Genomic DNA, 13,248 nt, shown 5'->3' with positions numbered 1-13,248 from the left:
ACCCAACTTTTGCCAATAAATAGATCATACAGAGAGAAAATTAACAAAAAATGAAACATGAAAAGTAAACTACACTCTAGACCAAATGGACATAACTGACATTTTCACAACATTCATCCTACTGCTGCAGAATACACATTCTTCTTGCCAGCACATAAAAACATGCTTCAGGAAAGACAACATGCAAGGTCACAAAACAAGTCTTAAACTCAAAAAATTGAAATAATATTAAATATTCAGGCTGCAACGGAATAAAATCTAGAAATCAATAACAAGAAGAACATTGAAAATGGAACAAATATATGTAAATTAAACAACATGCTCCTCAATGACCAATGGGTCAATGAAGAAATTAAAAATATTTTTAAAATTCTTGAAAGAAATGAAATTAGAAATACAGCATACCAAACCAATGGAATACAGCAAAAGCAGTATTAAGAAGGAAGTTTATAGTAATAAATGCATATATCAAAAAAGTAAAAAGACTTCAAATAGACAAACTAATGATGTGCCTTAAAGAACTAGAGAAGCAAGAACAAACCAAATCCCAAACTAGTAGAAGAAAATAAATAATAAAGACGAGAGTAGAGATAAAAAGGACACTAAAAAACAATGCAAAAGAGCAACAAAATGAAAAATGAAATTTTTTAAAAGATTAAAAAATGACAAAATTTTAGCTAGACTAATTAGGAAAAAAGAAAGACCTAAGTAAATAAGAGACAAAAAAGGAGACATTAAAACTGATACCATAGTAATACAAAAGATTATTAGAGACTTTTGAACTATATGCCAATAAATTGAAAAACCTAGAAAAAAATGAATAAATTTCTAAATACATACAATTTACCATGATTGAACCATGAAGAAGTAGAAAACCTGAATAGATTAATAACAAGTAATAAGATAAAAGCAGTAATAAAAGCCACCTATCAAAGAAAATCCCAGGACCTGATGGCTTCACTGCCAAATTTTATCAAATATTTAAAGAACACCAATTCTACTAAAACTATTCCCCAAAACTGAAGAGCTAATTCAATGAGCCCAGCATTACCCTGATAGCCATACCAAACAAAAATACAACAAAGAAAATGATAGACGAATATTCCCGATGAACATAGATGCAAAAATACTCAACAAAATACTAGCAAACAGAATTCAACAACACATTAAAAAGGTCATTCACCATGATCAATTAATTGAGATTCATTTCAGGGATACAAGGATGGTTCAACATACACAAATCAATAAACATTAATATTAACAAGGACAAAAACCATATGAACATTTGAATAGATACTGAAAAGGCATTCGATAAAATTTAGTATCCTTTATGATAAAAACCCTCAATAAATTGGTGATAGAAGGAACATAACACAAAACATTAAAAGCCATATAAGATAAACCCACAGCTAACATCATATTGAACACGGACAAATAAAAAATTAAAAGCCTTTGTTCGTTTGTTTTTTTCTTTTGAGACAGGGTCTCACTCTCTCACCCAAGCTGGAGTGCAATGGCGTGATCTCGGCTCACTGCAACCTCTGCCTCCAAGGCTCAAGCAATTCTTATGCCTCAACCTCCCAAGTAGCTGGGATTACAGGCATGCGCTACCATGTCCTGCTAATTTTTGTATTTTTAGTAGAGGCAGGGTTTCACCATGTTGGCCAGGGTGATCTCAAACTCCTGACCTCGTGATCCACCTGCCTCGGCCTCCCGAAGTGCTGGGATTACCAGCGTTAGCCACTGTGCCTGGCTAAAAATTAAAAGATGTGGAAAAAGACAATAATGCCCACGACCTTCACCACTTCTATTCAACATAGAACTGGAAGTCCTATCCAGAGCAATTCATCGAGAGAAAAAAAGGGCATCCAAATTGGAAAGAAAGAAGTCAAGTCATCCTTGTTTGCAGAAGACATGTTTTATATTTAGAAAAACCTACAGATTCCACCAAAAAAATTGTTAGAACTGATAAATGAATTCAGTAAAGTTGCAGGATATAAAATAAAAATTAAAAAATCAGTAGTATTTTTATATGCCAGCAGTGAACAATCTGAAAAAGAAATCAAGAAAGCAATCCCACTTACAATAACTCCAAAAAAATGTAGGAATAAATTTAACCAAAGAAGTGAAAGGTCTCTACAATGAAAGCTATGAAATGCTAATGAAATAAATTGAAGGGGACAGAAAAAAATGGAAAAATATTCCATGTTCATGGTTGGAAGACTTGATATTGTTAAAATGACCATACTACCCAAAGTGTTCCACAGATTCAATGCAATCCCTATCAAAATACCAAAGACTTTTTTTCACAAAATTAGAAAAAAACAATGCTAAAATTCACGTGGAACCACACACACACAAAAAAACCCAAATAGTCAAAGCAACCCTCGGCAGAAAGAATAAAAGCTGAAGGCATCACACTACCTATCTTTGAAATATACCGCAAAGCTATAGTAACCAAAACAGAATGGGATTGGCATAAAAACAAACACATAGACCAATGGAACAGAATAGAGAACCCAGAAATAAATCCATGCATTTACAGCTAACTCACTTTTGACAAAGGCACCAAGAACTTACACTGGGAAAAGAACAGTTTCTTCAACAAATAGTGCTGAGAAAACTGGTTATCTACTTGCAGAAAAATGAGACCAGACCCCTATTTCTCACCCTACACAAAATTCAAATGTATTAAAGACTTAAATGTAAGACCTGAAACTATGAAATTACTAGAAGAAAACACTGAGAAAATGCTTCAGGACACTGGTGTGGGCAAATATTTTTGGGGTCAAACCTCAAAAGCACAGACAACCAAAGTAAAAATTGACAAATGGGATTACATCAAGATAAAAAGTTTCTGCACAACATAGGAAACAATCAACAGCCACTATGCAAAACCGTTTGAAGGTTCCTCAAAAAACTAAAAATAGTACTACCATATGACTCAGCAATCCTACTGTTGGGTATATATCCACAAGATAGAAAATCAGTATATCAAAGAGATGTCTGCATGTTCATATTTATTACAGCACTATTCACAATAGCCAAGATGCAGAATTAATCCAAGTGTCCATCAACAGATGGATAAAGAAAATGTGCTATATACACACGATGAAATATTACTCAGCCATGACAATGGCTGATTAATGAATAAAATCCTGTCAATTGCAGCAACATGGATAGAATTGAAGGATATTAAGTGAGATAAGCCAGGCACAGAAAGACAAATATCATCAAGATAAATCATGTTCTCAGTCACATGTGGGAGCTTAAAAATTCATCTCATGGGCAGCTATAAAAATTGATCTCATGGAGGTAGTAAATACAATGGTACTTACCAGAAGCTGGAAACAGGAGCAGGCAGGGAGGGATGAAAAGGGGTTGATTACTGGGTACAAAAATACAGTTAGATAAAATGAATAAGTTCTAATATTTGGTAGCACAATAAGGTGACTATAGTTAACAATAATTTATTATATATTTTAAAAGACCTAGGAGATCTGGAATGTTCCCAACACAAGGAAATGATAAATATTTCATGTAATAGACATCCCAATTACCCTGATGTGATTATTGCACATTGTATGCTAATATCAAAATATCACATATATCCCATAAATATGTACAACTATTATGTAATAATAAAAAAATAAAAATTAAAAAAATAAAGTATATGAGAGGATATGCATAGGTTATATGCAAATACCATACAATTTTATATAAGGGGCTTGGACATCTGTGGATTTTGGTATCCACAGGGGATCCTGGAACCATTCTCCTATAAATACTGAGAGATGACTGTATATGCAATAATAGTCCTTAGGGTGTTGCTTTTAAGTCAACTATCAATAGCAAATTATAGAAGGGTTACCACTCTGTTTTTTTTAATCACATTATTTGATTGGTAGTTAGACATTTAGATAAGTTGGGTGAAGGTTTGTAGAAAGATACAATAGGACTTTAAGATAAATCAAGCAAGCAATTTCAGTATATAGAAAATTTAATATGAAATCACTTAAAATATTTCAACATTAAGAAGTTTTAGTTCAGTGCCTTGGCATGAGACGTTTAAAAGTGTATTTGGATCTAATCTCAAATTAGTTCAGGGGAACAGAAATAACTGAAAATTTATGTATATGTGTGTGTGTGTATATATATATACACACACACATATCTATATATACATGTATATATTCAGATTATATATGTATAAAGATATTTGTAGAATCAAGATATATAGGGATTATATATCTATGTATAGATATACTATATGTGTCTATTTATACAGATATATATATTTATCTTCCTGTGTATGTATATACACAGACACACACATATAAAATCTATTGTAGCTTAGTGGTGGAATTTTCTAATTTTTCTCACACACATATTTTGGAAAGCTTACCCCCAAAGGGGCACATTAAACCGTACATGGAACAGAACCCTTCTCTTCTACTTTAATTCATTTCTTTTTAAATTTATTTATTTCTATTCTTCCACTTTTAACTATTGTAGTCTCCTTTAAAGTTGTTAATTCAGATAGGAAATTAAACTCACTTTTGTGGAATCAGAGATAATTCTGAGTTGGAAAGAACCTGAGTATGTACTTGGGCCTGTTTCCTGTCTTCAGGCAAAGAGATAAACTAAAGCTAAGAGAGATGGACTGTCTGTTCTTTGCCTAAAAGGTCACATTTCTCAACTACTGGGATACAAGTTATATTTCATGAAGTAATTTTTGTAAAACAATTTTTCTTTAGCTATAGACACAGTAAAGTAGCTATGTATAATTAAGTTTTTAGCTTGCCTCAAATATGACCTTTGTTCTTCTAGAAAAGTTTCCCCCAAAATCAGTAGCAGTAGCAAGTATGGCAGAAAGAGAAATGTGGTTCTCCATGGGAGAGAGACTACTTCAAGCAGTTATATCTTTTTAGCAAAATGTTTTGTGAGATTTTTTGGGAGTGTGACACTTTTAGTGCACACTCAAAGACTTGTGTTTTCACATGTATAGAAGTTCACTTGGCAGTTTCCAAAGTCTCCCGTATTTTCACTTAAGTGTGGCCTTATAAAATGCAGTTTTAAAAAAATCTATGGTTTACTAAATGTAACATGTTAAAAATTACTGAAAAATTTGCCAATGTAAATCCTAAATTTGGGTTTACTAACTTAAAATGAAGCATTAAGACCAAAAAAAAAGGAAAATTTTATTTTCACAGGGGATTTGCACAAAAAGAACATATTTTTGTTCTGTGAGTATATAAGCATTTTTGTTTCCTTAACTTGTTTCTGTTGTCTGCACACAACTAGAAGATGCTTTTCTTTATTTTGGTTTGGCCAAAGATGCTAATGGTTAAATTATGAAGGACTTTGCTTTACTTATTTTAAGTGGTGAAAACTGTAGTTCTTAATCTATGAAGAATTCTCCAGGTGGAGACATAAGAAAAATACAAAAAATTGGGAAAACATGTAAACGCAAGTTATGAGGTATTTCAAAGATACAGTGCCAGTAAAAATTCTCTTTCCCACAATTTTCAACTGCCAGACCTCTTGCTTTAGTCTTTTTGTCCTTATATTTGGAGAAACAGAAGAGTTTGAGATAAAAGTCCCTTTGAGGATGTGAGGGTTGCAGTAGTTTACAGCAGGGTGAGAAAAGGAAAGTAACAAAGCAATATTTACATGTTTTTGTATAAGAACAAAAATATTTCCTTAAAAAGTTGTTAAAAGGTTTTTAGTCCTATAAACACTCACTTTTATAGGGCACATGATTGTCTGTGTGACTTCTCTTTCCAGAGGAAGACTTTTTTATTTTTAAATTCTAGGAAAGCATGACTTATTCAAATTCGATTTTCCATGCTATATTTAGTTTTACAGATGTGTTTAGTTCTAAAACTGTGGTTTACTGTATTCTGGGGAGAGCATGTATATAAAAAAAACCCAGGACACCCTTACAACCAACTTGGATACAGTCAGTTTTAACACTCCATTGTGATCTCTCAATTCTTACAGCTTATTGCTTCCATTAAGAAGAAATCTCTGAATTCTCTGCATCTAATTTTCAATGGCTACAGTCTGAGAAATTGACCCATTATCACTTTTTCTAAATAACCAAGTTCTCAAAGTTTCTGAAAGCTCTTTGATCTTTTTTTCTGGGAGTGAAATAGGTTGTTTCTCTTATATAACAAGAATCAGGAATTCCCAGCAAACAGATTTCATTATGTATAAAGCATATTTCAGAAACACACAGACCACATACGAATATGCTCTCAGTCAACATTCACAGGCATTCACTCAAGGGGTAAACCAGTAATGAGCCAAACATATGTATTCATGCAAATGTACAATTGACAGCAAATTATTTTAGATACTAATGTCATTTCAGTATTAAAAATGAGCTGGGAGACAGCTCCTGTGACATTTGGTATGAAAGCTTTAGATTGCAATTTTCATGTAGAAGTAGCTTCATATCACATCTCGTGAGTTTCGTATCGCACAGCAGAGGACCATACTGAATATCATGCCAAAGATCTGAAACAGAAGGAAACACTCATTGGTGACTTTGAAATGGGTACTGATTGGTAAAAAGTTCAGCAGACTTCCTGTGTGTCTAACTCAAGTTAACAAATAATTATAACCAATAATTACCAGTTACAAATGACATTTTAGTATGTTACTTAAGGTTGGCTATGGGATAAAGATTTCCAGATTAACTGTTTAAATGTATATGATTATTGTTAACAAGTAAGAAGGCTCTACTTTAAAGGAACCCACCCTGCTTCAGAATTATAGAACCGTTCTGAATACTTGTGAAAGACAGATATAATACTGGCTTTGGAATTTTATATTTCAGGTTAATCCCATATCTCTTTTATAAGTTTATTTTGAAAACTGTGTTCATAACCATTTGTTGTTTAGATATGCTTGTGGTCTAAATAATTTTCTATTGTTGGAAAAGCTCTGAATTTTTACAACAGTGTCCGTATATCAAAAAATGGAGTATCAGCTGGGTGCAGTGGCTCATGCCTGTAATCCCAGCACTTTGGGAGGCTGTGGTGGGAGGATCGCTTGAGCTCAAGAGTTCTAGACCAGCCTGGGAAACATGGTGAAACCCTGTCACTACAAAAAATACAAAAATTAGCCGAGTATGGTGGTGTGTCCCTACAGTCCCAGGTGCTTGGCAAGCTGAGGCAGAAGGATCGCTTGAGCCCAGGAGGTCGAGGCTGCAGTGAGCTATGATCGCACCACTTCACTCCCTGGTGACAGAGAACCTGTCTCACAAAAAAAGAAAAAAAGTGGAGCATCACTTCATTTTGGTCCATTTTTAAGGGCAAATGATGCTTCACTGTTTAATTCAACAGTTTTAGCAAAGCATAAACTAAAGTGTTTATACTATGATATTATTGACTTTTACCTTTTGGATAGTTCTCTGAGAAGTCAAATACTTGAATGAAATCAATATCCACTTCCATGGTTTAAATAGAAGAATGTCAAAGATTCTTGTCTGCAGTTATTTCCCCTACAATTTTGTGGAGCCCATGGACCCCTATCTGTAGGCACCATTCTATAAACTACTGTCGAGGTTTATTTTAAAAAATGGGTACTATAACTTTCTGGTTCTCTCCTCAATTCCATCCTAAGCCAGACTAGGATCTGTAAATGTTAAATTCAATAAGATGAATTGAGGGGTGCTGACGAGTTGATGGGTGCAGCACACCAACATGGCACAAGTATACATATGTAACAAGCCTACATGTTATGCACATGTACCCTAGAACTTAAAGTATAATAAAAAATAAAAATAAAAAAATAAAAAAAGATGAATGATCAGTTGTTTTGAAAAGGGAGGGACAGAAGCAGGTAAGGGTATGGCCAGGAACAGGATTTCAAGCTTCTGGATGACAGGACTCAGCACCAGTATGTAGCACAGGAGACACTCAATGGACATTTAGTTAACTGATTACATTGTGCAACTCTCACTTCACCGAGAAAAGAACCAACGAAGAAACCTGGAGGTGCCGACTCAAGATAGGCTCACTATGGGCATTTCCCCTTTACCACTGCCATAAGGTTGGATGTAATCTCTACCCCATCCTGGCTTCAGTGAGACTTCTTCAGTCTCAGTCTACTGCTGACACGAGTCAGGGGTGAAGGCTTCTAGGCTGCTCATTTGCTGAGATTGTGAAACTCTCCATTATGTAGCACATGCTCAGACCTGCCTCAGGATTGTCCTTTGGGGAGCTGCAGAACTGCAGCCAGGCTATCCCCAGAGCAGGTGGGGAGGACCTGAGAGCTGTCCCTTGATTTGGAGGGCCTCAGCAGAGTATTTCCAGCCACTTCCCCACCCCTCTGTGCTCTAAATACAGAAAAGGGGAAGGTGCTTGTGTGTCCCCTGATAACTGCAAATTCACTGATTTCCTCACAATTCCCACAGCCCTTGCCTTAGTTTAGGCCATGAATTAATCTACATAGAGGGCTAGAGACTAAGTGACATCTTAGTATTAGCTATTATCACCCAACCCCTGGACAATGGAAATCACCCTTTAACCAGCCTCCGAAATCCAATCTTGCCTCCCTCCAACCTTTCCTCTATCCTCTACCACAGGTTCTTCCAACCCTTGGTGACTCCTCTCTCCTTAAGGATGAAGCCCACCCTTTCAAAGGGGCATGCAGAGACCTCAATGATGTGGACGCAACACTCTCTCCATTACCATCTCCCGCAACTCCTGCCATACCTGTCGGCTGCTCTCCGTTCTTCCCACACACTCTTCTTTTGTACTTTAGAGGTACAGAGCCACCTGGTGGTGGCCTGGATGTACTACGCTTAATACCTTCTATGGCATTTGCCTTTGCCTGGTAGATTATTCAGAGCTGGCATTTGTTGAGTGCTATATGTCCCAGACACTTTACCTGTAATAATTTGTAATACTACTTTATATGTAGTATCCCATTTAATTTTCACGGCAGTCTTATGAGGTTTATATATTAACAAGATGAGGAAATTGAAGTGTAGAGAAGTTAAGAAACTTTCCTACGATCCCAGAGCTTGCAAGTGGTGGAGTCCAGAGTTAAATCCAAACTATGTGATGCCAGAGCTCACCCTATTAATCTCTATGCTCTGCTGCCTCTTCAAATCATAGATGAGAGAGATTAACCTGATACGTTGCATTGAATTTCTAACAGTAGAAAGAGACCCAGAACTGAAAATCATTTATCTGGGTTAGGGATGGTAGCCTTAAAATGGGAAGTTAATAACAATGGTACACTCAAGGTCATAATGAGTTAAAGTTGAAATTTGTATTATATTTTAGAGGACAAACTATTAATATATTTAATGAGCTTTGTTCTTAGAAGATACAACACATTGTGAACAAAGGTCTTTTTTCTTTATGAGAATTCTCTCTTAAGATGCTATCACACTTGAAGAGAAATAAGATGCAAAGTTTCAAGGCTTTTAGAGGGCAGAAAAGGCAAGTTCTAGAACTTTCTCACCGTGAGACCTGCAATTCCAATACCGACAATTCCAATGAGCTGGAGCTTAACACTGATTATGGTCTCAATTTCATCGATGCAATTCTGTTTTGAGGAAAAAAAGCCAGGAATAAAAACTGATTGTATGTGTCAATCATTACCCTGATCCAATCCTTTCCATCCCTACAGTTCATTCTATGAGAGTCAATCCACGCCAGCTTCTACTCGTGTTTCAACAATTCATCTTTGATAACATCATCTTGATAAACAACGCAAAAATGCAGTTTGGGGAAAAAAATAGAAGTCACTCTTTTGGGTGAGATTTTCATGTTTAGGACATTGGCTTCTTCAGAGCCCTGAAATATAACTGGAGGAAGTCTGGTTCCAAGGAATCTAAAAATTTGGAGCCACTTCTTACTTGTAGCAAATAAGTAAAATGCCCTTAAAACAATAACTCTTTGTTTTCATATTGTCCTTTACAGTTTAAAATACTTTCTATGTCTTTGATCCAATTTACTATGCAAGGTAGGCATGACCTATTAAGAAACTAAAAAGTCTTAACAGGTTCAAGTTAAACAAAGGAAAGCCAAGAATTAGAAAAGCCAAGTCTTGGGAGCTAAAAGATCATTCTTTTCTGTGGTGGCTGGGCTGGGCTGGGTGGGTTCCTATCCTTTCATCTGTGCCCATAAGAGACCTGTGCAGCATAGATTCAAAGGGCCTTCATGGATGTGGGGAAACTTAGACAGAAAGCCAAATAGATCACCTGTAACTATTATTAGTTTCCCCAACTTCAAACACTCCTATTTGGAGTGCTCTTAAATAGCCGGATACTCTCAATTCAACAGTATCCTCAGGTTGTTCAGATCTGTTCGCTTGTCACTGGTTGGTTCCTTCAGATACCATCTGAGCTATGTGAAACCCTCACTTCTCTCTTTGTATTTCCGATCACACTTCATTCATTCAACAAACATTTCTTGAGCATCTACCTTGCATTAGTCACTGGAAGAGGGGTGGCAGATGCAGAGACAATAGGATATGGTTTCTCCTGCTTTCTGGGAATTCACAGTTTAGAGAAGGACACAGATCCACAGGAGAAAGCTATAACACATTCTGACAAAAGTATGAAAACTACTGTTCTATAGAGTGGCTCCCTTACTTAGTGGAAAAAATGAGAGTCAACCTATAGCAATTCTTTCACTCTTCCTCTCCTTCTCCTATACACTTAGATGCTCCCTTCCTTCAGTGCCAGGCATTGCTGTAGGTAGCAAGCACACTCCTGACTCCTTTTTCTCTAATCAGAGCCAAAGAGGTACCCTTCTCTGTTGAAAGTTAACCTCATGGCTGGGCGTGGTGGCTCACAACTGTAATCCCAGAACTTTGGGAGGCTGAGGTGGGTGGATCACCTGAGGTCAGGAGTTCGAGATCAGCCTGGCCAACATGGCGAAACCCCATCTCTACTAAAAATACAAAAATTAGCTGGGCATGGTGGCACCTGCCTGTAATCCCAGCTACTAGTGGGGCTGAGGCAGGAGCATCACTTGAACCTGGGAGGCGGAGGTTGCAGTAAGCCAAGATCTTGCCACTACACTCCAGCCTGGGCAACAGACTGAGACTCCGTCTCAATAAACAAATAAATAAATAAAAATAAAAGAAAGTTAACCTCCTATCCTGCTTTGGGTCTCTCCCTCAGCTCCTCAGGAAGCCTGTGCTGCCAGTTACTTTTTTTCCTTCCTATACATTCAGCCTCTCCTTATCCATTGACATTTCTACTTATCCTATTACCATGCTCAAGTTCTTCAATCAAAACAAACAAAACAACACTCAAGAATGTCCTCCTCTAGTTCTGCCAGTAGGCTCTCCTTTCCCTTCATTGCCAGTTTCTTTTTGTAAAAAACAAATGTACAAAAGATATATTGGCTTTAGTCACAAAAGGAATACATGTTTCTTGTAGAAATCTGGAAAACAGATTTTTTTTTGAAAAAGAAGCATCTGTACTCTCACCACAAAAGGTAATAAATTTGTTGGTGATACTTACACACACAAACACACCTACACCCTTAGGTCATTCTCTATATTCAACAGTGTGCTTTTTTAACTTAACAACTTCAAAAATGCCTTGTTTCACTAAAAAATTCTTTGAAATCATGATTCTTTTTTTTTGGAGACAGAGTCTTGCTCTGTCACCCAGGCTGTAGCGCAGTGGCGCAATCTCGGCTCACTGCAACCTCTGCCTCCCAGGTTCAAGCGATTCTCCTGCCTCAGCCTCCTGAGTAGCTGGGATTACAGGCACATGCCACCATGCCTGGCTAATTTTTGTATTTTTAGTAGAGACAGGATTTCACCATGTTGCCCAGGGTGGGCTTGAACTCCTCAGCTCAGGCAATTCACCTCCCTTTGCCTCCCTAAATGCTGGGATTACAGACGAAATCATGATCCTTAATGGTGGTAAAACATTTCATCATATGAATATATCACAATTTATCTAAACAATCCCCTACTGCCACATATTAACAGCCTATCCAGCGTTTTGTTCTTATGAATAACATGTAATGAACATGGTTTGCACAAAAATGTCTGTCTGCATTTCTGATTTGTTTTCCTTAGAATAAACTCCGAGAAGTAGAATTTCTGGATAGAAGAGCATAAACATACTTAATCCTCTAGTCTTACACAGTCATACTGATCTTTAAAACGATTTACTAATTTCTCTGAACATGCTCATCACATCACTCGTACCAAAACTGTGTATTATTAAGGGGAAAAAAAAACACTTGGTCAATTTCATAGGTTAAACAACAGCATCTCTTCATTTTAATGTGCTATTAATTTTAAATATTACTTTTAATTTCCTATATTTTCTATATGTTTAATGGTAATGTGGACTTTGGCTTTTGTAAGCTTTCTTTTTGTGTCCTTAGCTCAAATCCAAACTTCTTGAAAGGATGCTCTCTCTCCTCACATCTTGCTCTCTGAAACCTGGGCTCTGTCCTCATTCCATCCCTCATAGCACGCACCAGTTGGTTCCTTACCTGCTAAATCCTGCCAGCTTTTCAGTAGTTATTAGCAGACCTTCTTAGGCTTTTAGTTCCCCACACAAACCATGGCATTTCTACCTCTGTGCTGTTGTTTACCCTGGTCTCTCTGCAGGCAGGCCTCCCCCTCCTGCTTCCTGCCCAATGCTAGCATAATTACTTTCCATTCTTGAAGATTTAGCTGAGACATCATTACCTCCAGTCAGCCTTCCCCATCTCCCAGCCTCTGGCCTCTCCTAAGTGTCTTTCCCTCTGTGCTTTCGGAGCACGATGCACATTCCATGCATGCCTAATCACTGCACTGTATGGACTTCATGTTCGTCCCTCCTATTAGACTGCAATGCAAGCTCCTTGGGAGTAGGAACCTTTTCTCTTTCCCCTTTGCATCCACAGTGCCGAACATAAGGTAGGCAGCTGATCAGTACTGAATTGCCCTCAACAGCAGCATATGGGCCTGGTGACCATTCCCTCTCCTTCCTGCAGTGTCTCCTCACTTGTGTCTGGCTGCCCCTCCGAGTTTCCTTCTTTGGCACCTCTTCTTTTGCCCACCTTTAAATGTGGTTGTTCCCCGGGGCTCTATCCTCATCCTTCTTTTCTTCCAAGTCTAATGGATCTAATCCGTATTTATAGCTTTAAGTTTCCCATCAAGTGCTGACACTCAGACCTCTCTCCTGAGCGACAAACCAGATTTTTCAACTGCCTACTGGATATTTCCACTTGGAAGTGCCACTGGTTCCTCAAAATCACCATGTTA

General features: G+C 37.1%; 1 protein-coding gene across 2 annotated transcripts in view; it reads right to left on the bottom strand.

Moving 5' to 3' along the window:
• Positions 1-3,982: 3,982 nt before the first annotated feature.
• Positions 3,983-13,248, bottom strand: part of TSPAN2 (tetraspanin 2) — a 44,481-nt gene continuing 35,215 nt past the window's right edge. For both annotated transcript variants that reach the window (XM_023222748.1, XM_023222749.1), the window contains 2 exons: positions 9,484-9,567; positions 3,983-6,522 (listed from right to left, as the gene is read on the bottom strand). In XM_023222748.1, coding sequence (XP_023078516.1) covers positions 6,457-6,522; positions 9,484-9,567 — 150 coding nt within the window. In that variant the 3' untranslated portion in view covers positions 3,983-6,456. The remainder of the gene's footprint in view (positions 6,523-9,483; positions 9,568-13,248) is intronic.

This window comes from Piliocolobus tephrosceles, chromosome 1, assembly GCF_002776525.5.
Source record: "Piliocolobus tephrosceles isolate RC106 chromosome 1, ASM277652v3, whole genome shotgun sequence".
NCBI lineage: Eukaryota > Metazoa > Chordata > Mammalia > Primates > Cercopithecidae > Piliocolobus > Piliocolobus tephrosceles.
This window is presented reverse-complemented; position numbering and strand designations above follow the sequence as displayed.